This window comes from Oncorhynchus mykiss, chromosome 23, assembly GCF_057628025.1.
Source record: "Oncorhynchus mykiss isolate SJ-2025 chromosome 23, ASM5762802v1, whole genome shotgun sequence".
NCBI classification, from domain to species: domain Eukaryota; kingdom Metazoa; phylum Chordata; class Actinopteri; order Salmoniformes; family Salmonidae; genus Oncorhynchus; species Oncorhynchus mykiss.
Window position 1 is genome coordinate 32734845 of NC_143044.1, and position 25555 is coordinate 32760399.

A 25555-nucleotide genomic window follows, 5' to 3' on the forward strand; every position below is an offset into this window, starting at 1 on the left:
CTGCCACTGTGAGGACGATCAGCTGTCCGTCCTGTCTCCCTGTAGCGCTGTCTTGGGTGTCTCACAGTACGGACATTGCACTTTATTGCTCTGGCCACAGCTGCAGTCCTCAGGCATGCTGCAAAGGAGGCAAAAGGCACGTTCATGCAGATGAGCAGGGACCCTGGGCATCTTTCTTTTGGTATTTTTCAGAGCCAGTAGAAAAGCCTCTTTCGTGTCCTAAGTTTTCATAACTGTGACCTTAATTGCCTACCGTCTGTAAGCTGGTTGTGTCTTAATGACCGTTCCACAGGTGCTTGTTCATTAATTGTTTATGGTTCATTGAACAAGCATGGGAAACGATGTTTAAACCCTTTACAATGAAGATCTGTGAAGTTATTTAGATTTTTACAAATTATCTTTGAAAGACAGGGTCCTGAAAAAGGGCCGTTTCTTTTTTTTGCTGAGTTTGCATAGTTATGGGGAGAATCGTGATGAATTAAATGTAACTATAGAGATTATACTAAGGCACTTTTAAATAATTACATAGTTGGTCACAGAGAATTGTTATACAGCAACCTACATAACTAAAGATTCCAAGCAACGAGTAAGTGGTAGGTCTTGACCCATATTTTGGGTGGAATCTGTGAAATGTACTTCTATGGGATAAGTACTTCATTATGTCACTGATTGTTCCCGTTAAACCATTGACCGTGTGGGAGACAGGGAGTAGGTGGGCAAAGGCGTTAAGGGAACCTGAATAACAGTGAATAGCTGTGCTCTATGATTCACAAAAGGGAGATTTGAACCTGCGAGATGATTACAGGCAGGGAAAATGGAGTGAGGGGGTGTGTAGGAGGAGAGGAGGCTGTTTTCAAGTTCTCCTGAAAAAGCCAGGTCTGCAGAGGAAGGCACCATAATGATGATATGGGAGGCAGGGAGTGTGTGTGTCTGTCCCCTTGCTGCCAATCCATCAGGCAGAATGCTACACACCACCCCCCCACCCTGTGTTCAATTGTTGTAGTTACCTACAGTTCCTGCTATGTTGCACGTCATTAGGGACCAATGTTGATTGATGTCGTCCTCTATTTATTCTCACCTCCTGTCTCAATTGAATAAGAAGCTGTCTCATTGTTGAGATGTTTCATTCTGTCCACCTGGACAAAAGGAACACCTATGTAAGAATCACAGAAGGTTGGTGGCACCTTAATTGGGGAGGACGGGCTCATGGTAATGGCTGGAGCGGAATAGGTGGAATCGTATCAAATACATCAAACACTGGCCATCAACACAGGGGACCCTCAGGGGTGTGTGCTTGGTCCCCTCCTGTACTCTCTGTTCACCCACGACTGTGTGGCCTCAACACCAACACCATAATATGCTGCCGACAACTGTGGTAGGACTGATCACCGGCCACGATGAGACAGCATATAGGCAGTAGGTTAGAGGCCTGGCAGTGTGGTGCCAGGACAACAACCTCTCAACGTCAGCAAGACGAAGGAGCTGATTGTGGACTACAGGAGACTGAGGGGTGATCACTCCCCCATCCACATCGACGGGGCTGTAGTGAAGCGGGTTGGGAGCTTCAAGTTCCTCGACGTTCATTCCTTAGTGATGTGGACATGGTCAACACACCCACACCGTTGTGAAGAGGGCACAACATGGCCTCTTCCCCCTCAGGAGGCTTTAAAGATTTGACATGGGCCCTCAGATCCTTAGAAAGTGCTATAGCTGCACAAATGGGAGCATCTTCACTAACTGCATCACCGCTTGGTATGGTAACTGCAAGGCACCTGACCACAATTCACTACAGAGGGTGAGTACGACCCAATACATCACTGGGGTAGAGCTCCTTGCCATCCAGGAACTCTATACGAGGTGTCAGAGAAGGCCCCCCAAAAATTAAGACTCCAGTTACCCAAGTCAGACTGTTCTCTCTGCTGCAACATGGCAAGCGGGACCAGAGCCCCAAGTCTAGAACCAACAGGACCCTGAACAGCTTCTAGCTCCAAGGCATAAGACTGCTAAACAGATCACTAAACGGCTACCCGGACTACCTGCATTGCCCCTTTTTTGTACTAGCTCTCTTGCACTGACACTATGCTCTCACACACTGGACTGTACCTACACACTCACACATTCTTACAGTACACTGACACACACACACACACACACACACACACAACATGCATACTGACCCCATACACACACACACACACACTTTCACACTCACCACATACGCTGCTGCTACTGTCTTATCATCCTGTTGCCTAGTAACTTTATCCCTACATATGTACTGTTCATAGCTACCTCAATTACCTTGTACCCATGAACATCATATAGCCATGTTATTTTCAACTCCCTGTGTATAGCCATGTTATTTCCAACTCCCTGTGTATAGCCATGTTATTTCCAACTCCCTGTGTATAGCCATGTTATTTCCAACTCCCTGTGTATAGCCATGTTGTTATTCACTGTATTTATTCCTCATGTCACTATGTAATTTTTTTAATTAAACGTTATCTTTAACTCTGCATCGTTAGTCTACACTTGTTGATTAAGAAGCATGTGACATAACATGTGATCTTATTTAATTTTGGAAACCACTTGTGGGCCAACTACACTGAACAAAAAGATAAATGAAACATGCAGGAATTTCAAAGAATTTACTGAGTTACAGTTCATATAAAGAAATGTCAATTAAAATACATTTACTCGACACCAATCTATGATTTTCACATGACTGAGAATACAGATACCTTAAAAAAAGATAGGGGCGTGGATCAGAAAACCAGTCAGTGTCTGTGTAACAGTATAACTTTAGACCGTCCCCTCGCGCGAACCAGGGACCCTCTGCACACACGTGGTCTGCGGTTGTGAGGCCGTTTGGACGTACTGCCAAATTCTCTAAAGTGATGTTTGAGGTGTCTTATGGTAGAGAAATTAACATTCAATTGTCTGGCAACAGCTCTGGTGGACATTCCTGCAGTCAGGAATGATATCTACTGCAGCCCTCATCCTCCACATACAACACCCGTTCTGCCAATCACATTCTGTTAAAGGTCCCCAAAGCACACACATCCCTGGGTTGCTCCTCTTTTCAGTTCGCTGAAGCTAGAGACTGGAACGAGCTCCAACATTCAAAGACTCAATCATGGACACTTACTGAGAGTTGTGGCTGCTTTGCTGGATGTGTTGTCACTACCTTATTGCCGTTTTTGCTTTTGTCTGTGCCTAATAATGTTTGTACCCTGTTTTGTGCTGCTGCCATGTTGTTGTCATGTTGTGTTGCTACCATGCTGTGTTATGTGTTGCTGCCATGCTATGTTGTTGTCTTAGGTCTCTCTTTATGTAGTGTCGCGATGTGTGTTTTGTCCTAAGCATTTTGCCTTTTGGTGGGCAGTCCATTATAAATAAGAATTAGTTCTTTATTGACTTGCCTAGGTAAATAAAAAATAAATAAATTGCACGCTCTCTCAACATGAGATATTAGAGGTATTTTAGAGTTGCATTTTATTGTCCCCAGAACAAGGTGAACTTGTGTAATGACCATGCTGTTTAATCAGATTACTGATATTCCACACCTGTCAGGATTATTTTGGCAAAGGAGAAATGCTCACTAACATGGATGTAAAAACAAATTTGTGCACACAATTTGAGAGAGAAACCTTTTGTGCATATGGAACATTTCTGTGATATTTTATTTCATCTCATGAAACATGGAACCAACCCTTTACATGTTGCGTTTATATTTTTGTTCGTTATTGATCATCACACAAGCAATGGCAAAATTAAAAAATGCTTTTCAACAAAACTTAATTCAGGATTTTTACTGTTGGGTTATGTGTTGGAGGGTTGTCAAAAGAGGTACTTTTTTTTGCTTTTAAAATTGGCCTTGACATTTAGAGATATTTTACAACAGGCTCTTGTAGTACAGATCGTGACTTTCTGAATAAGGTGTGGAGTATTCCCCTGCCTACATTACATACTGTAGCCAATACGAGAAAAGTGACCCCGTCCTACACCCACACCCACTATACATCCCACTCACTAAGCCTATTCATACATGAATAGCTATAGGCACAACTGTAACAGTTAAATAGAAATAAATGAACAGAGCTATTCAGTGGTAGTGTTTTGTACAATGTTCGATAAATACACTTGGTTCTACGCCATTATACGGTATATGTCATGCATAAAATGTGTGCAGAATTTGTTCATTTACCTTGACCGCAAGAGCACAATCTGTTGAAATCATTATTGTTGTGTATAGAGATGTGTGTATGTGATTGTGTGTACTGAAGTCATTCAGGCATGCAGTTGTTATGAATTATCTTTATGCAGAAGAGGCAAAGCGGAGGCAGTGGTGTGGGCAGTGTTCGAGAGAGAGAGAGAGAAAGAGGAGGCAGAGCCCTTTAAAATGGCAAGCAGCGCTATCCCTATGACATGTTTCCCTCTGCGCTCCACGCGTGGTATTGCCTCCAGACTGCGTGGGCTAGTGTGGGTGCAGTAGACGAGTTTCGTATAAAACCCCTGATTCGGGAGTCTCATATTACGCGCGTTCGCCTCCCTCTGTAGTTGTTTGTTACAACGGCTCCTTCCACATATTCTGTTTTTCTTCAGTCGTATTTCTTAGGAAAGCTACCGTCACTAAAGAAATCTGTTCTATGGTTTTGGCTGAAGAAGATCCCACGATGTCTCGGACTGACGAGGTGCACCGTATAACGGAGAATGTCTATAAGGTAAGAACACCCATGCACCTGTCCATTCATTCCCGCTTCAATAATTCCTCCCTCGATTATTGTTTTCCTAAAGTGGGTTGATGAGTAGAGTCTCGTCAGCTGATGAAACCTGCTAAGATTGTGGTTGCTGTTGGATACGTTTTGAACTTTGTTTTAGGCACAGGTATATATATATATATATATATATATATAAGTATATGTTACTCTCTATATTCGAATATAACAAATCAAACATCCTATTTCTGACATATATATATATATATATATTACAATAGTCGAAACCATTAATATAATGATAACGACTTTGGCTTCTATGGTGTACCGGGGAAATGTCCAATCTCACCCCATCCGTCCACAGAGGGTCTTATCACTGCTCCAAAATGATGCTCTTTTTCTCAGCAGTGAGTGACACATTGCTCGCAGTGACGCCAACAGCCATAGGCTCACAGGGGACAAAAAACAAGTTCCCCAGTCCAAGTTTAATTTGAATATATCATTTTACTTAAGGATGTGTAACAAAGTGACAGTTTGCCTCGAGGCAGACCAACCTGGTCTCAGAGCATTTCGTATTATTCTGTACATAAATCCCTCACACTCCATTTACTATAATATGGTTCGTTTTGTATGGCATGTATTAATTTGTGCACTAATTTCGTGTGATATGTTTTGAATTACAATTTGTGTACAATATGAATTTACGAATTTGCAATGAAAATATGTTATGAATTGGCAAAATGTACAATATGTTACAAAATGAGCAAAACTTATGAAATGCTACAAATACTAGCAAATACTAACATAAGCTAGCTGGCTGGCTAAAGTTAGCTAGGCTATGGGGTTAGGGTTAAGGTTAGGATTAAGTTTAGGAGTTAGGTTAAAGGGTTAGGCCATTAGGGAAGGGTTTGCTAAAAGGGTTAGGGTTAGGGGAAGGGTTAGCTAACATACTAAGTAGTTGCAAAGCAGCTAAAAGTAGTAAGTAGTTGCTAATTAGCAAAAATGCAAAAGTTGTCTGTGATGAGTTTCAAACTCTCAACCTTTGGGTTAGTAGACGTTTGCGTTATACGCCCAACCAACCACCCTACTTTGTTTTTGCCTTAAGTAACCATCTGTCTTATGTAACCATACAAAACTTATCATACTAATTTCAGTGTTCCAGATTTACATTTACTATGTTACGTTTAGTCTATGAAACCAGGCTGGGCAGATAGGGACAGCTCAAATTGCATGGTATGACATATTGCAGACCAGCAGTTATTGACTTGACTTGCCTAGTTAAATAAAAATGTGCACTTGAGCAAGGCACTTAACCCTAATTGTTTCTGTATCCGAGCGTCTGCTAAATGACTAAAATGTTTCTAGGCTGGGTAGTATTTAAAAATCAGATAAAGTTTATATTAAAATAAAAAATTAACAGCTCTCACAGTAGGTGGGGTTCACCCAATAAAGGCTAACTGTTGGGAGACATCTGTTAGGGGAGTTATAGGAGTCTCCTGTGTGAGGAGGGATGAGTGTGTGTTGCAGCGATCAGTGAGGAGGGATGGGTGGCACTCTTTCTGTAATTATCATGTGAGGGTGTTGTTCTTTGTCTCAGAGGAGAAGAACTTTGCTAAATAAACATGTGAGCAAATATAATACAATTCAGAATAGTAGTGTCATGTTACTCATGTTCTCTCCCTCTGTTATCTTAGCAAGGTGGCTTATTAGCAGTGCTTGACTTGGGCAGGAGCTCACCTGAGCTGAGTAACGGCAACTCATATTTCTACTGTTTGAGTTCCTGCACCTCTTCTAGAATATTAGCTCAAAAGTATTGCAGAGTTACTGCACTAAATACAAACAGTAGCGGCACCCCAAATTAGTATTGGCACCTATTTTAATTCAAGTCAAGCACTGCTTGTTAGAGATTCTGAACTATGGCAGTATTTGATATGTTTTTTTTTCTCTACATATTTTTATCACCCTTTTCACCAAGCTAGAGGAGTTGATAGAGGGAATCAAGGACCGTCCCACGCTTGTTGAAACTACCCTGTAGTCTAAAACTCCCCTCCTGCCATTTCCACAACAAAGCTCTCCTTTAGCAGAGCCAAGGGCGGAGGTGCTACTTTTGAGACTCACTGCACTGTAAGATGTTCTTGCATTCCAAATGGCACCCTATTCCCTTTGGACCAGGACCCATAGGGAAAAAGATGCCATTTGGGAGTCACATGTTTTGTCCAAGCAGGCTAGATTTCAGGAAGTGAAGAGAGCGAGGGAGAAGGGCAAAGGGGCAAGAGGTTGCACAACCTGTGAAAACTGGTCACTGTTCTCAGTACTCCCTCTTATGACATAGTCAGATGGTAACTAGAGCCTAGTGGCTGCTAGGATGTAAGTACTCTCTAGTTGATCTGTCATGGCCATTCGCTACCATGCAACATAGATGGCACTGAGCTGTACACTCATATACGTACTCTCCTTTTGAGGTTAATTTCTAACACCTAGTCTTGACCCTCCACATACCCCTGTAGGTAGACTTTAATGATCAGTGGTGGTGGAGCAGCAGCCTGATGCTGAGACCATGTGTTGGTGTTGTTAATGAATGACCAGGGTGGGGCCATGGAGAGGAATAAGAGGAGAGGTGGTAGTTTAATGAGAGAGAGAGCCTTGATGATGGAGTAGTCTAATGAGAGAGAGAGCCTTGATGATGGAGTAGTCTAATGAGAGAGATAGCCTTGATGATGGAGAAGATGGCAAGGCCATGAGGTGATGACTCCTTGCTGTCCCCAGTCCACCTGACTGTGCTGCTGCTCCAGTTTCAACTATTCTGCCTTATTATTATTCGACCATGCTGGTCATTTATGAACATTTGAACATCTTGACCATATTTTGTTATAATCTCCACCCGGCACAGCCAGAAGAGGACTGGCCACCCCACATAGCCTGGTTCCTCTCTAGGTTTCTTCCTAGGTTTTGGCCTTTCTAGGGAGTTTTTCCTAGCCACCGTGCTTCTACACCTGCATTGCTTGCTGTTTGGGGTTTTAGGCTGGGTTTCTGTACAGCACTTTGAGATATCAGCTGATGTACGAAGGGCTATATAAATAAATTTGATTTGATTTGATTTGATCCTGTATTTGTATTTGTTATGGATCCCCATTAGCTGCTGCCAAAACAACACACTGTGTGCCCTCAGGCCCCTACTCCACCACATATGTACAGTACTAAATCCATGTGTATGTATAGTGCGTGTGTGTGTGTGTGTGCATGTGTCTGTGCCAATGTTTGTGTTCCTTCACAGTCTCCGCTGTTCCATAAGGTGTTTTGTTTTATGTTTTTGTTTTTATTTTACTGCTTGCGTCAGTTACTTGATGTGGAATAGAGTTCCATGTAGTCATGGCTCTATGTAGTACTGTGTGCCTCCCATAGTCTGTTCTGGACTTGGGGACTGTGAAGAGACCTCTTGTGGCATGTCTTGTGGGGTATGCATGGGTGTCCAAGCTGTGTGCCAGTAGTTTAGACAGACGGCTAGGTGCATTCAACATGTCAATACCTCTCATGAATATGTCGAGAGAGATTGACATGCATATTTTTAATATTAGCTCTCTGTGTACATCCAAGGGCCAGCCGTGCTGTCCTGTTCTGAGCCAATTGCAATTTTCCTAAGTCATTTTTTGTGGCACCTGACCACACGACTGAACAGTAGTCAAGGTGCGACAAAACTAGGGCCTGTAAGACCTGCCTTGTTGATAGTGTTGTTAACAAGGCAGAGCATTGCTTTTTTATAGACATACTTCTCCCCATCTTAGCTACTACTGCATCAATATGTTTTGACCATGACAGTTTGAAATCCAGTGTTACTCCAAGCAGTTTAGTCATCTCAACTTGCGCAATTTCCACATGATTTATTACAAGATTTAGTTGAGGTTTAGGGTTTAGTGAGTGTTTTGTTCCAAATACAATGCTTTAAGTTTTAGAAATATTTAGGGCTAACTTATTCCTTGCCACCCACTCTGAAACTAACTGCAGCTCTTTGTTGAGGGTTGTCATTTCAGTCGCTTTACTAGCTGACGTGTATAGTATTGAGTAATCCGCATATATAGCAACCCTGGCTTTACTCAGTCAGTGGCATGTCGTTAGTAAAAATGTTAAAAAGCAAGGGGCCTAAACAGCTACCCTGGGGAATTCCTGATTCTAACTGGATTATATTTGATAGGCTTCTATTAAAGAACCCTCTGTCTTCTGTTAGACAAGTAACTCTTTATCTACATTATAGCAGGGGGTGTAAAGCCATAACACATTATTTTTTTGAGCAGCAAACTATGATCAATAATTTCAAAAGCTGCACTGAAGTCTAACAACATCCTGTGTTTTGGAATGAGAGGAACAGTCAGTCAGTCAGTTAATCAGTCAGTGGGGGGGATATTTTCCTGATCAGCAGGCTGCATCTTTAAAGAGCCCAGCAGGAGAGGGAGAGATGGAGTGGTGGAGAAACGCAGAGGATAGGAGATTAGTAGCTGCCCTGGTAATTTGACCCACGGCTGGGGGCCTATTTTTGGGAGACGGATGCTACCTGGCGGTGGCTGTAAGTGTGTGTGTGTGTGTGTGTGTGTGTGTGTGTGTGTGTGTGTGTGTGTGCGCATGCATGCATACAGCTCTTAGGCTGGTAGAGTAGTGTGTGTTTCAGCATGGGTTAATATCTCTAAGGGCCTCTCTAAAGAAACACTTAGAGGTCTTGATTTGTTCAATAAACACCTGACCAGATGAGTGACAGCTTCTATTATTACATACCATGCAACCAGGTCTGTTACCGAGGGTGAGTGTTAAGGAGATGCTAAATGTTTAAGCATTTATTTATTTATTCAGTATTTATTCAAGAGCAAGCACTTTCAATCAGTATCACCTCATGCAGTCAATTAATTGGTCAATTGCATTTCAATTGTATCAGTTTTGCATGGCAGATCACATTACAGGTGTATCTAATTAACTAATTGCTCAATCCACATCATAACAGGTATGCTGAGAATGTTCTAGATCTTTCAAACTCAACTCTGGATCTCAAAGCAAGTTCTACTGGACATCAAAGCTAGTTCATTTGCTTGTTTTCATTGTTCCCTTCTAATATGGGACTGATTTAGTCCTGGCACACCAGGTGTGTGCAATTCATCATCAGGTATAAAACCAGCAGGCACTGACCTTTTATATGGTAAGCGTTGAATACCACTGTTCTAGTGAGTCCGTGTCTGAAAGGTGAGCTGTTATTTTAGCACCTGATACTCCTCATTGTTTTATCTTGCTCAAGTTTTATCCTCAGTGTACTTTTCAAGCCTGTAACTGCACAAGGCGATGGCTGGTCTTGTCACAGGGAGGAGGAGAAGAAGAAGAGCTGGATGCTTGCAGTGTAGGCTCCACAGAGGAGGAAGGGGGGAACCATCCTCAGTGAATTTCATACAATTTGAGAAACATTTGAGAAACATTAAAGTTATCCTAATCCTATATCCTAAATATATTAATGTCACCAAATAATGTATTAAAATACATTGTTTTGCAATGACGGTCTACAGTAGCCTCAACAGTACTCAGTAGCACCATGGTGTAGCCGGAGGATATCTAGTTTCCATCATACTCTGGGTACATTGACTTCAATTCAAAACCTATGACGTCCATAATTCTCACCCCTTTCCATAGACTACCACAGTAATAATGACAACTTCCGGAGGATGTCCTCCAACCTATCAGGGCTCTCTTGCAGCATGGACTGACATGTTGTCCACCCAATCAAAGGATCAGAGAATGAATCTAGTACTGAAAACACATATTGTGTTACTTTTTATTTATTGTGTTACTTTTTATTATTACTTTTTATTTCAGCTTATGTTATTCTTCTTGAACTACACTGTTGTTTAAAGGCGTTTCATGGTTAAGTCTACACTTGTTGTATTCGGCGCATGTGGCAAATAAAGTTGGATTTGATAAGCTACAGCTAGCTAGCACTGCAGTGCATAAAATGTGGTGTGTTGTTGACTCAAGAGAAAGACAATAGTTTAACAGTTATGAACAAATTAATTTCTTCCAAAATGAAGGAGAAGCAAGAGAGAGCAAGATCTAGCTAAGTGATCATGCTGTTTGTATGTGGCTGCTATGAAAATGAACTGTTTGCGCATGATCAGGGGTGTATTCATGCCGGTGATTCAGTTGAAAAACATTTCTCAAATGGAAGCAAACGGAACGAAACGGGAATAAAAATACCTGAATCTTTCCCATAGAAACGGTCGTTTGCAACTGCTGGACTAATGATTACACCCTAGATCAGCTAGATGCAGGCAAGAGTGTGCAAGGCAGTATGGAATGTGTCACTGTCTGTCAACTTGATTACTAAAAAATGTAATTCAGAGGCTAGGTTGTAGCAACCTTATGATGAGTATAGGGACCATTTGAGTATCATGTAATAGTCTAAACCAATCAATGTTACATTGAACTGGGGGAATGGAAAATGAATGACAGTCATCCAATATGCTGTAATAGAAATAATAACATGCTCAGAAAGAAAATTATCATCCGCCCTAATCTTAAATGGCACCGACCGCCACTGATGCTAGCAGATAGTGTAGTATTAACAAAGGGATTTATTTCATCAAGACAAGGTGTGAACATCACTCTGTTTGGGAGTTGAGTAGGGGAAATGCTTAGCCATAGCAGTAAATTGTGTGTCATCCCCTGAGAAGCGGGTATATTGGCAGCCTGTCTGTGACGGGGTGCAGTGTGACAGTGCAGTCTCTCTGAAGACCTTGCTATGGCCTGGCAGCTGCTTGCTGAGTAATCTACAAGCTCGCTCAGACTCCAAGAAGACAAGACGCCGTCTGCAACATTTGGCTGTGTGACTCACACGCAGATGTGTGTGTGCATACGTGTGGGCAGTGTCTCACGACTATATGTGTGTGTGTATGCCTCTGACTGCCTACATACTTGACTTGGCCCTGAAAGGAGGACACCCCCACCTCCAGACAATCTGCTGTTTACACCTATTACAACCTCTGCACACACACACACACACACACACACTCACACACACACACACACACACACACACACACACACACACACACACACACACACACACACACACACACACACACACACACACACACACACATACATACACACACACACACACATACACACACACACACACACACACACACACACACACACACTTCAACATTGTGTGGGTGTGTCAGAGCTTAATCATCCTGGCTCGCTTGCTCAATTGAGAGTCCAAGTGAGTATTTCTCTATTAAATTACATTTTAGCATTTGCCGCAGATCGGTGAAACACTTTTTTGCCTCGTGTTGAGATAAATGACATAGTTTCAATAGTGATATTTGACTGCTCCATCTCAGTGAGTTATTATTGTGAAATACGTCACTGAATATAATCAAAGCAAAGCTCATTCATTATGTCTGAATATGGAAAAGAATCATACGGCTACATATACTGCACATTTACAGTTGAAGTCGGAAGTTTCCATACACCTTAGCCAAATACATTTAAATTCAGTTTTTCACAATTCCTAACATTTAATCAGAGTAAAAATTCCCTGTCTTAGGTCAGTTAGGATCACCACTTTATTTTAAGAATGTGAAATGTCAATAATAGCAGAGAATTATTTATTTCAGCTTTCATTTCTTTCATCACATTCCCAGTGGGTCAGAAGTTTACATACACTGAATTAGAATTTGGTAGCATTGCCTTGGGTCAAACGTTTCAGGTAGCCATCCACAAGCTTCCCACAATAAGTTGGGTGAATTTTGGCCCATTCCTCCTGACAGAGTCAGGAGTCAGGATCCTGACGGAGGCCTCCTTGCTCGCACACACTTTTTCAGTTCTGCCCACACATTTTCTATAGAATTGAGGTCAGGGCTTTGTGATGGCCACTCCATTACCTTGACTTTGTTGTCCTTAAGCCATTTTGCCACATCTTTGGAAGTATGCTTGGGGTCATTGTCCATTTGGAAGACCCATTTGCGACCAAGCTTTAACTGATGTCTTGAGATGTTGCTTCAATATATCCACATAATTTCCCACCCTCATGATGCTATCTATTTTGTGAAGTGCACCAGTCCCTCCTACAGCAAAGCAACCCCACAACATGATGCTGCCACTCCCGTGCTTCACTGTCGGGATGGTGTTCTTCGGCTTGCAAGCCTCCCCCTTTTTCATCCAAACATAATAATGGTCATTATGGCCAAACAGTTCTATTTTGTTTCATCAGACCTGAGGACATTTCTCCAAAAAGGATAACCTTTGTCCCCATGTGCAGTTGCAAACCGTAGTCTGTTTTTTTTTATTGTGGTTTTGGAGCAGTGGCTTCTTCCTTGCTGAGTGGCCTTTCTGGTTATGTCGATATAGGACTCGTTTTTACTGTGGCTATAGATACTTTTGTACCTGTTTTCTCCAGCATCTTCACAAGATCCTTTGCTGTTCTGGGATTGATTTGCACTTTTTGCACCAAAGTACGTTCATCTCTAGGAGATAGAGTGCGTCTCCTTCCTGAGCGGTATGACGACTGCGTGGTCCCATGGTGTTTATACTTGCGTACTATTGTTTGTACAGATGAACGTGGTACCTTAAGGAGTTTGGAAATTGCTCCCAAGGATGAACCAGACTGGTGGAGGTCTACAATGTTTTCTGAGGTCTTGGCTAATTTCTTTTGAGGCACTGAGTTTGAAGGTAGGCCTTGAAATACATCCACAGGTACACCTCCAATTGACTCAAATTATGTCAATTAGCCTATCAGAAGCTTCTAAAGCCAAGACATCATTTTCTGGAATTTTCCATGCTGTTTAAATGCACAGTCATCATAGTGTATGTTAACTTCGGACCCACTGGAATTATGATACAGTGATTTATAAGTGAAACGTCTGTAAACCATTGTTTGAAAAATTACTTGTGTCATGCACACAGTAGATGTCCTAACCAACTTGCCAAAACTATAGTTTGTCAACAAGAAATTTGTGGAGTGGTTGAAAAGCGAGTTTTAATGACTGTAACCTAACTGTATGTAAACTTCCGACTTCAACTGTATCATACATATGATATATATCATACATATCAAACATATACATATCATATTATACATTTATACATATCCTACATGCATACACGTATCGTACATATCATACATGGATAGGGAAGGTTGCTGCACAGCTATTTCCAGGTCTCTCCAGAGATGTTCGATCGGGTTCAAGTCCGGGCTCTGGCTGTGCCACTCAAGGACATTCAGAGACTCGTGCCGAAGCTACTCCTGCGTTGTCTTGGTTATGTGCTCATAGCAAGGTGTCTGAATACTTATGTAAATAAGGTGTTTCTGTTTTTTTCATTTACTAAAATGTAAAAAATCTGTTTTTGCTATGTTATTATGGGATGTTGTGTGTGTATTGATAAGGGGGGAAAAACAATTGAATCAATTTTAGAAAGGGAACTGGAAATGGGAATACCTAGTCAGTTGTACAACTTTATAACTTCAACTGAAATGTGGCTTCCGCATTTAACCCAACCCCTCTGAATCAGAGAGGTGCAGAGGCTGCCTTAAAAGGACATCCACGTCTTCGGCGCCCGGGGAACAGTGGTTTAACTGCCTTGCTCAGGGGCAGAATGACAGAATAAGGCTGTAACGTAACAAAATGTGGAAAAAGTCAAGGGGTCTGAATACTTTCCGAATGCATAGGGTGCCATTTAGGTTCAGTTTGCTCCTAGCCGGCGACGCAAGCGTTTGTGCCTTGCATACTCCCTTAGAAGACCTTCGCTTGGAAAACAAGAAATATTGCTGTTTGTCCCTCTTGAGACGCTGCAGCAACAACATAGCCAGTATACACTTCCTTAAGATAAATAAAAAAATCTAATTAATTTTGACGTTTTTGCCAAGGTTTTAGTTGCACAATTTTACATCTAACTAAAATCAGGGTTGGGGTCAATTTCTATTTAATTTCCAATTACAAATTCTATTCCTTGCAAGCCGAGGAACACCATCCCGACCGTGAAGCAAGGCATCAATCATCATGTTGTGGGGTTGCTTTGCTGCAGGAGGGACTGGTGCACTTCACAAAATAGACGGCATCATGAGGGAGGAAAATTATGTGGATATATTGAAGCAACATCTCAACATTCAGGAAGTTAAAGCTTGGTCGCAAATGGGTTTTCCAAAGGGACAATGACCCCAAGCATTCTTCCAAAGTTGTGGCAAAATGGCTTAAGGACAACAAAGTCAATGTATTGGAATGGCCATCACAAAGCCCTAACCTCAATCCTAATTTGTGGGCAGAACTGAAAAAGCATGTGCGAGCAAGGAGGCCTACAAACCTGACTCTGTTACACCAGCTCTGTCAGGAGGAATGGGCCAATATTCACCCAACTTATTATGGGAAGCTTGTGGAAGGCTACCCAAAATATTTGACCCAAGTTAAACAATTTAAAGGCAATGCTACCAAATACGAATTGAGTGTATGTAAACTTCTGACCCACTGGGAATGTGATGAAAGAAATAAAAGCTGAAATAAATCATTCTCTCTACTATTATTCTGATATTTAGCATTTTCAAAATAAAGTGGTGATCCTAACTGACCTAAAACAGGGAATTTCTATTAGGATTAAATATCAGGAATTGTTAAACCTGAGTTTAAATGTATTTGACTAAGGTGTATGTAAACTTACGACTTCAACTGTATATACTGTTACACACACACACACACTTATCACATAGTTTTCCATACTTAAGTTAAGGCCATGCAACCTGAGTGGGGTGCACATGTACAGTCAATAAACACATATGTTTATGTGGTGGACACTTGATACAGTCACATGATATTGTTGTGGTATGTCACAAAATCATGTTACATAACAATATTAATTTTATATATCAATATCTTGCTATGTATTGCTAAGTGGATAGATCTCTACAGAAGGTGTAAATGGTACAGCCAAGTGGTTACTTGCGGAGTAGCAATATCAGAAATCGATACTTTATAATATTTCACTTATTTTCAAACTATGTACAAGAACAACATCAATAATGTCAGTGATAGACAAGGTAGCTTCCTCCCTAAGTTTGTTTTACTCACTGCTTTAGCACACTCCGCCAACCCTGATGTCCTTGCGTGTCTGAATCCTGACTTCGGAAGGCCACCAAAAATTGAGATTTCCATCCCACACTACAACATTTTCCGTCAAGGTAGAACTGCCAAAGGGGGAGGAGTTGCAATCTAATGCAGAGATAGCTTGTACAGTCATACTTTCCAGGTCTATACCCAAACAGTTCGAGCTTCTAATTTAAAAAATGTATCTCTCTAGAAATAGGTCTCTCACTGTTGCCGTCTGTTATAGACTCCCCTCAGCTCCCAGCTGTGCCCTGGACACCATATTTGAATTGATTGCCACTCATCTATCTTCAGATTTCATTCTGTTAGGTGACCTAAACTGGGATACGCTTAACACCCCGGCAGTCCTACAACCTAAGCTAGATGCCCTCATTCTCACACAAATGATCAAGAAACCCACCAGGTACAACCCTAAATCCTTAAACATGGTCACCCTCATAGATATTATCCTGACCAACCTGCTCTCTAAATGCACCGCTGCTGTCTTCAACCAGGATCTCAGCAATCACTGCCTCATTGTCTGCATCCGCTATGGATCCGCGGTCAAACATCCACCCCTCATCACTGTCAAACGCTCCCTAAAACACTTCTGCGAGCAGGCCTTTCTAATCGACCTGTCTTGGGTATCCTTGAAGGATTATGACCTCATCCCGTCAGTCGAGGATGCCTGGTCGTTCTTTAAAAGTAATTTCCTCACCATCTTAATTAAGCATGCCCCTTTCAAAAAATGTAGAACTAAGAACAGATATAGCCCTTGGTTCACACCAGACCTGACTGCCCTCGACCAGCACAAAAACATCCTGTGGCAGACTGCATTAGCACCAAATATTCCCCGCGATATGCAACTTTTCAGGGATGTCAGGAACCAATACACACAGTCAGTCAGGGAAGCAAAGGCTAGCTTTTTCAAACAGACATTTTCATCCTGTAGCTCTAACTCCAAAAAGTTTTGGGACATTGCAAAGTCCATGGAGAATAAGAGCATCTCCTCCCAGCTGCCCACTAGCACTGAGGCTAGGAAACATTGTCACCACGGATAAATCCACGATAATTGAACATTTCAATAAGCATTTCTCTACGGCTGGCCATGCCTTCTTCCTGGCTTCCCCTACCCCAGCCAACAGCTCTGCACCCACCGGAGCTACTTACCCGAGCCTCCCCAGCTTCTCCTTCACCCAAATTCAGATAGCAGATGTTCTGAAAGAGTTGCAAAACCTGGACACGTACAAATCAATTGTGTTAGATAATCTGGACCCTCTCTTTCTAAAATCATCCGCCGCCATTGTTGCAACCCCTATTACCAGTCTGTTCAACCTCTCTTTCTTATCGTCCGAGATCCTTAACAATTGGAAAGCTGCCACGGTCATCCCCCTCTTCAAAGTGGCTGACACTCTAGACCCAAACTGTTACAGACCTATATCTGTCCTGCCCTGCCTATCTAAAGTCTTCGAAAGCCAAGTCAATAAACAGATCACTGACCGTTTTCGAATCCCCCCGTAACGTCTCCACTGTTCAATCAGGTTTCCAAACTGGTCACGGGTGCACCTCAGCCACGATCAAAGTATTAAACAATACTGTGCAGCCGTCTTCATCGACCAGGCCAAGGCTTTCGACTCTGTCAATCACAGTATTCTTATCAGCAGACTCAACAGGCTTGGTTTCTCAAATGACTGCCTCGCCTGGTTCACTAACTACTTCTCAGACAGAGTTCAGTGTGCCAAATCGGAGGGCATGTTGTCCAGACCTCTGGCAGTCTCTATGGGGGTACAACAGGGTTCAATTCTCAGGCCAACTCTTTTCTCTGTATATATCAACGATGTCGCTCTTGCTGCGGGTGATTCCCTGATCCACCTCTACGCAGACGACACCATTCTGTATACATCTGGCACTTCTTTGGACACTGTGTTAACAAAACTCCAAACGAGCTTCAATGCCACACAACACTCCTTCCATGGCCTCCAACTTTTCTTAAATGCTGGTAAAACTAAATGCATGCTCTTCAACCGATTGCTGCCCGTACCCGCCCGCCCGACTAGCATCACTACTCTGGACGGTTCTGACTTAGAATATGTGGACAACTACAAATACCTCGGTGTCTGGCTAGACTTTAAACTCTCCTTCCAGACTCATTAAACATCTCCATTCTAAAATGAAATCTAGAATCGGCTTTCTATTTCGCAACAAAGCCTCGTTCATTCACACCACCAAACATACCCTCTTAAAACTGACTATCCTACCGATCCTCGACTTCAGCGGTGTCATTTACAAAATAGCCTCCAACACTCTACTCAGCAAACTGGACGCAGTATATCACAGTGCCATACGTTTTGTCACCAAAGCCCCATACGCCACCCACCACTGCGACCTGTGTGCTCTCGTCGGCTGGCCCTCGCTACATATTCGTCGCCAGACCCTCTGGTTCCAGGTCATCTAAAAGTCTTTGCTAGGTAAAGCTCTGCCTATTTGTTTCTGTCCTACGCTTGACTTTGGTGCAGGGCATGTGATGTCCATAGCAAAACTCCCCGATCTTCTCAAAAAGATAAGTTTGTCTAGCTGTGTCCAGTCCAGGTGGCGCTTGTACAGGCTGACCATCTATGAGAGGAAGTATGTCAGCGTTGCGCAGCTGCTGAAACCTCATCCCGACAGTCCGAACGCTCCTTGGCGACAACAACACCAGGCTCCAGAGCATCGGAGCTGTAAAACAGGGAATAACAACATAAAAAAATCTGAAGACATTACAACCCTGCACAACATCAATTCACCTCCCAAGTTTAGATTAGAAGAATAGCCGCATACAATGCAATGAAAATGATTTTCACCTAAAGTGCTGGTACTGCTTGATCTGTGGCAGCTGCCTGAAGTACGGAGTCAGGTGTTGTTGCCAGCCATAGCTTTCCACCAGCACCGTACCATCCTCCAGTCCAACGAGCTGTGGGATGTTGACCCCGTCACAGTGCTGTCCTTCACAACACCACCAATCCCAGACAAAGTGTTCATTCTGGTCTTTCTAAAGCGCAGCTTGATGAGCCCTGAGCATCAGCCGGGGGCAAACTGTGATCAGGAAATTAAGGTTCAGACTGTGGTGGAGCTTGTGCAGGCACAATACCAGAGCACAATACCAGAGCACAAACGTGTTCTTGTTTTGACCACTGCAGTTATCACAATTCAGGTCCACACGTGTTTCCCCAGTTGGTGAGAAATGGTGCATGTAATTGATGACTGCATTTCTGCCTTTGCTTGCTTGGGGCAGCTCTCTTTTTGTTTTTATGGGAGGTATTAGACCATTCTCCTTGTATGATTGGTGGAGGAGAGTCAGGTGTGTTCTACTGATGCTGAAGACAAATTCCAGATAAAAATATTTTTTCATTTTTATTCAATAGAAGTTCTCTCAGAATGCCATTTCACATCACTACACCCAGTTCATACACGTAATGTTAGCTAGCTAGCCAGCCATCTAACATCAGCTGGCTAACGAATAGCAAGCTTTAACTAGCATTACCAACCGATTGTCATAGCTACCTAAAGTTAACCAAATAGGTTCAATGTTAGCTAGCTAACATTAGGCTATAACTATCGATGCGAAATGGCATTCTGAGAAAACATCACTAACGTTACACACATACAAAGTTGACCAAGTAAGTTAGGTTCAATGTTAATGTTAGCTAGCATGCCAGCCATCAAACTCCAGCTGGCTAGCTAACAGCAAGCCTTAACTTGCGATGAAAACAAATTCCTGACAAAAGCTTCTCGGCAGACTACAACCCCTTTCATTAAATAATATGTCCTGTGTCGTTTCCACAGTTTGCACAGCTTGTTTGGCCCGTTGTGTTCCATGGATCTAAAAACTGTCACGCCCTGACCATAGAGAGCCATTGTTTCTCTATGGTGTAGTAGGTCAGGGCGTGACTAGGGGGTGATCTAGTATGTCTATGTTGTGTTCTATTTTTTATGTTGGTGTTTTGTATGATTCCCAATTTGAGGCAGCTGGTAATCGTTGTCTCTAATTGGGGATCATATTTAAGTAGTTATTTTTCCCACCTGTGTTTGTGAGATATTGTTTATGTGTAGTTGCCTGTGAGCACTCCATTGTCTTCACGTTTCGTTCATTCTTTATTGTATTTGTGCGTTTCATTAAATAAACATGTGGAAACCATATCACGCTGCACCTTGGTCCGATAATTCTTACAACGAACGTGACAAGAGTAGAATTCCACTATACCTCCTGTATTTTTTCTTTATTTAGACATACACATTGAATGAAAGGTGGAGACAGGTATTAAACCCCTGGTCTCCAGGGTGAAAGCACATATTAACTTGTTGCGTTGCCCACATGACCACGGCGCTGCACGATCCTCTTATGTCTGTAATGAGTCTTATTTCGAACTGCATTTAAGCACTCAACAAAATGATGTGCAAATGTTATATAAAGGGTTTTGTTTGAATATTAAAAATGTGTAGCAAATCTGTTTGAGGTTTTTCCCAATATCATCAAAAATGATTTTGGTGATTATAATTGTTTTTAGAGCAAAACGAAGGGGCAAGAAAACTGTTTAACGCAATAATAAATAATAGAGTAATCACTACCCAGTTGAATAGATTATTTAGCATTTTTGGCATTATTTCATGCTGTTCACACAGCTTTACCATAACTGATATTCACTAATTGGGTGGGTTATGTTTAAGAATGTTTGTTTCATCTTTATGGTTGTATGTTTTAATTTGAAAAGGATCTTATTGCATTATTTTATATATTTCGCAATTGTTAAGCTAATTTCCAAATTCCTGAAAATTCAGTGCAGGGGACATTTCGAGATTTATCAGGAAGATTCCCTTTTAGTTATTTGAGAGGTTAAATTGGTCTTTTGAACATGCCATGAGTTAAGGTTGGGTTGAGTTTTGCTTGAGTTGAAAGAAGTTTAGAGAAGGAATTGAATTATGTGAATTGTTGTGGCAGAATATTGAATTAGAAATTGTAGTTTTGAATTGACTTAAAATTGGATTTTGAGATACTTTGAATTGAAGAGTTGCTATGAAATTTTTAAATGAATTGATGGAATTTATAGGGAGAGGGAATTTAATTGTAATTGACCCCAACCCTGACTAAAATGTTTGGTGCAGTATTTCTCAAATGAAAAATGTACATGAAAACTAGTCATCTCTTGTTGAATGATAACAAACACTTCATTGAAGAATCCTGTCCATAGTTTCCACTCCTACTAAGAGTAGCACTGTTGACCAGACTTTGGCTACTGAACTTCGTCTTGCCTAAAGATTTTTTGTGTGTGCGCGCACAAAATAAACATCAACTGGCAAACACCAAAATGAACAAAAACACAAAATGTTGTCATAATATATGTGCAAACTTCGACTGGGAAGCATGCTACAGGCTTTAGTCTGTGACATCCCAGGTTGTTTTACACCTGCTACACCTGTCAGAACAAACTCTGTGTGTGTGTGTGTGTGTGTGTGTGTGTGTGTGTGTGTGTGTGTGTGTGTGCGTGTGCGCGTGCGTGCGTGCGTGCGGTTCAGGCCTGTATGTATTTTTTGCACAGCCCACCATGCGAGTACTGTTAGGGGAGGAATGTTGGGTATCAAGGTGGGGCTGGTTTTAGGTGGACAGTGACAGACAGTGATAGCATTACATTGACTGTTGAATGAATGGTGGAGCCTGCATGTTCTCCCATCCATCTCATCTCTACTGAGCTGTCAGTAAAGGTTTGATACGCTAATTAATCAAAGGCATTGACAATGTTAAAAGTTTGCTAATCTATAGTGTTATAATCAGAGGCATTATCAATGTTGAAAAGTCTGCTAATCAATTGCGTTATGATGATCAATGCAATAAATCAAACAAGATCTGTTGATCGTAGAGACTGAGAGATTGATTCCAATAATACATTATCTGACTTGACTATCTTCATTTATTGAAGGGCTTTTTATCTTAAGTTTAAGAAACAAACAGGTGGTATCTTAGTGTCATGCATTAGTTTCTAATGTGTGTGTGTGTGTGTGTGTGTGTGTAGCCTATGTAACTGAAGGGCACTCAGTTGATGAAAGCGCCTGTCTAAATCAAATGCGGCATTGTTCTCAAACCTCTTAGTGACAGATGTGTTCCATTAAAGAGCCACACCACTGTTATAAAGTGTCTCTCTTATAAATCTTCTCCTAAGCTCACGGCTCATGGCTGTGTGTGTGTGGCTGAGATGTAACACTCACCCCTCTTAATCACCCTCACCCTCATTACCACCCTCACCCCCTCCTTTATCACCCTCACCCCCCCCCCCCCCCCCCTTTGTCACCCTCACCCCTCTTTATCTTCGGAGAGCTCTTCTCACTCTTTGTTGAACATACCACTGTAAATATTGCTCATGGTTAGCAGGGACAGACTTTACACAGGCTTCACTGGACACTACAACTACGCCTTTAACATAGTTGTTGATAACAATAACACTGGTCCATTGGCAGAGGGATTTGTTTTCTGAGAAAGCTCCTGTCATTAATCAGTTGGGGGTAGGGACTAATGTAGTGCTTACTGAGATGTTCACACTTCAAAAGTACAGAGTGGTTTAAATACCTATTTTCTGTTGACATTACTCACGACCCCCCACTGATGTCTGAAAGTATCCTTCTCAAAAAACAATAATTTTGGTGGTGGACATGTGTTTTCAATAAGGTGGTAGCTTCCATATCCTTTGGAGTATACACTGTAAAACCTTTGTTGTTGTTCCAGGGTGTTCAAAGGTGTGGAGATCTATTGTGGTGTCTAGACATTTTAGGCAGGTGTGAGTTATCACTTATATGGTACACTGCAGAGACAATGTCAGTAAAAACCTGTCCTCTAAATGATGGATGGTGTGTGGGTGTGCGAGTGTGTGTATCTCAGCTTAGACATAGACTGCAACAGCTGTTGACCGAGTATCAGTCCTCTGCAGGTGAGATACAGTACAGCTGTTAGGGAGGGGATAGAGGGATGCAGCAGATAGAGGGATGAAAGGAGGAGAGAACGCCTGCTCTCTCTCTCTTGGCATCCTCCTCATAGCCAAATGAATGTTCTGCCCGCTCAAAGTAACACAAAGTTCTATCAGTGTCCGCTCGCTAGGATGACATCATATTTCCTACCACAGCAGTAGCCATTACATTAGCCTGTGTCTCTGTCCCAAATGGCACCCTATTCTCTACATAGTGCCCTTTTGACCAGGGCCAATAGGGCTCTGTTCAAAGGTAGTGTACTATATAGGGAATAGGCTGCCATTTGGGATGGAGACAGTGACTCAGCAGCAGAGGCGGCACGGCGGCCATATTAATTAATCCAAGGTCATTCTGGGTGAATTCTCTGCTCTCTGATCCCATGTTACTGCTACAGTACTTAACAGAGTGTTCCAGTTCTATTAAGACTAGAGGATTATCTCCATGCAGTGTTATTGTTACAAACCAGTGATTTATCTTAGATTAGTCACAGCGCTTCACTTATTTTTTCTTTGTCTCAACTACGGTAGGAGCTAGCTACAGAGATTCTTTGGCAGCTGTGTTTGGTGATACTCGTCGTCATCATCATCATACTGACTGCGTGTGTGCTTGCATGTTCACACATGTACTGTTGTACATCTGGCAGAAGATTGAAAGATCAGGGAAAGAGGTGATTGGTAGTGAAAGAGGGGAGAGGTAGTGAAAGAGGGGAGAGGTAGTGAAAGTGGGGAGAGGTAGCAACTCGAGGCAGCACTCTATGCATCTGCTGTGAATATGGTTCTGCAGTACTGTTAGCTGTTGTTTTGTCAGTTATTTATCTTATAACTTGTCCTTGTGGTAAAAATGATGTGGGTAAAACAAAGCGCGAATTAAAAGTACGTATCTCAGAGCATCGTAGCACCATTTAGGTGTAGTTTGTGTAGTCAAATGATTTTATGATCGTGTGCTATCCATTTTTTGTTTGTATGCTGTTCTTTGTATGTCATTTTAATATTTGATAATTAACCAATGATATTAGGCCACGATTACAGACACCTGTGTCTTTTGACACTACATAAACGAGTCATCCCGCAGTGTTTGTGATTATACCCTGATGAAGACAGCCATGGCTGTCGAAACGATTCCATTTTTGCATCTGAGCTCCTAGTGTGTGCGGCTCTCTTTTATTTTCAAGTTTTGTCAGTTATTATCTAACCAGAGTTGTGGGACTGGAGAGGTGGGTGTTTTCTGGGGAAGGGGGTTGGCAGGGGATGAGAGGAAAGTTACTGGGACAGCTCTCAGAAGAGGGGGAGGGGGTGGGGGATAGAGGAGCGAGGCAGAGAACACTGGGGGGGGGGGGGGGGGGGGGGATTTTCTATCCCTCTGTCTTATTTGAAATTACCGTGTGGGTTCTGGTTCTAATTAGAGGTAGAGAGAAACATGACTGGGGAAGAAAGAACATTGTGTGTGTGTGTATTATTGCCTGGAGAAATGCCTCCCTCTTGCAGGTAGCTTTTAGGGTGACATTTAATCTCAGATCTGAGAGGGAAGGGGAGAGGGGGAGATTGAGAGAGGAGGGGTTGTTTCTACGTGATGGAACAGTTATCTGATCCTTGTAATGTAACTTCTTCTCGCACTCTGTTAGGGTACCTCCACTCTCTCTCTCTCCCCATCTATCTCTCTCTTTTGTTTTGTTATCTCTATCTCTCTCTTTCTGGGGTGGCAGGTAGGTAGCCTAGTGGTTAAAGTGTTGGACTACTAACTGAAAGGTTGCAAGATCGAATCCCCGAGCTGACAAGGTAAAAATCTGTTGTTCTGCCCCTGAAAAAGGCAGTTAACCCACTGTTCCTATTGAAAATAAGAATTTGTTCTTAACTAACTTGCCTAGTTAAATAAAGGTTCAAATAGAGAGAGATGATTTTATTTATCTCCCTGACTATGTTAAATGCACATGATGAATTAATCAGCTTCCTAATGAAACATTGACCTTAGGCTGATTTTCATCCAGCAATCCATCACTCAACAACAACCTGTGTGTGTGAATGAATAGATAGATAGATGTGAGGAGGGGTGGGTACCACCTTCAAGTGTGTGTGTGTGTGAGAGTGAGTAGATGGAAGGAGGTGATGGATGTGATGAGGAGCGGTGGATACCACCTCCAAGTGTGCGTAGCAATCGGAAGTGAAGATTATCACCACACACGGCAGAGGAGACTCCCTCTTCTCCCCCCTCCCATCGCTTCAGGTTTCCAGTGGTACGAGCCAAACGTGTGGAATCAAAACGAGGTGCCCTTTTGCGGGGGAATTCCGACATTTCGAAATATGGCTGCATAAGTGCCTCTTCTCCTCCGGTCCCCTCCCTTCTCCGTTTCTCTCCTCTCCCTGACTGGAGTGGGTTTCACAGTGTGTGTGTGTTAGAGGGGGTGATGCCTCTCCCCCTCTCTCTCTCTCGGCTGGCTTGCCTGAGCACAGATAACAGCTCATCTGAAAGGGAAATGGGCTACACACACACACACACACACACACACACACACACACACACACACACATTGGCAGTGCTGAAATGCCCTCCCTTGAGGACACTCGGACATGACAGTTTTAGCCCAATCATTGACACACAGAAGCGGGCAGAGGCATGTAATGGCCATCTTTTAGAGGAGCTGGAGGGAGGGGGGATAACACCATGGGACCATAGTAATAGGTAGTGACTAGGAATGGAAGAATAGCTGGATTTCTGTGCTGCATGAGTGGATTTCTAATGCGGTTTCTA

General features: G+C 42.4%; 1 protein-coding gene across 5 annotated transcripts in view; it reads left to right on the top strand.

The window, feature by feature from the left end:
- Window positions 1-4339: 4339 nt before the first annotated feature.
- Window positions 4340-25555, top strand: part of baiap2b (BAR/IMD domain containing adaptor protein 2b) — a 158717-nt gene continuing 137501 nt past the window's right edge. For 3 of the 5 annotated variants that reach the window (XM_090217318.1, XM_036960473.2, XM_090217317.1), the window contains exon 1: window positions 4340-4721. In XM_090217318.1, coding sequence (XP_090073444.1) covers window positions 4647-4721 — 75 coding nt within the window. In that variant the 5' untranslated portion in view covers window positions 4340-4646. The remainder of the gene's footprint in view (window positions 4722-25555) is intronic. The other 2 variants (XM_090217319.1, XM_036960477.2) reach the window with 2 other exon arrangements.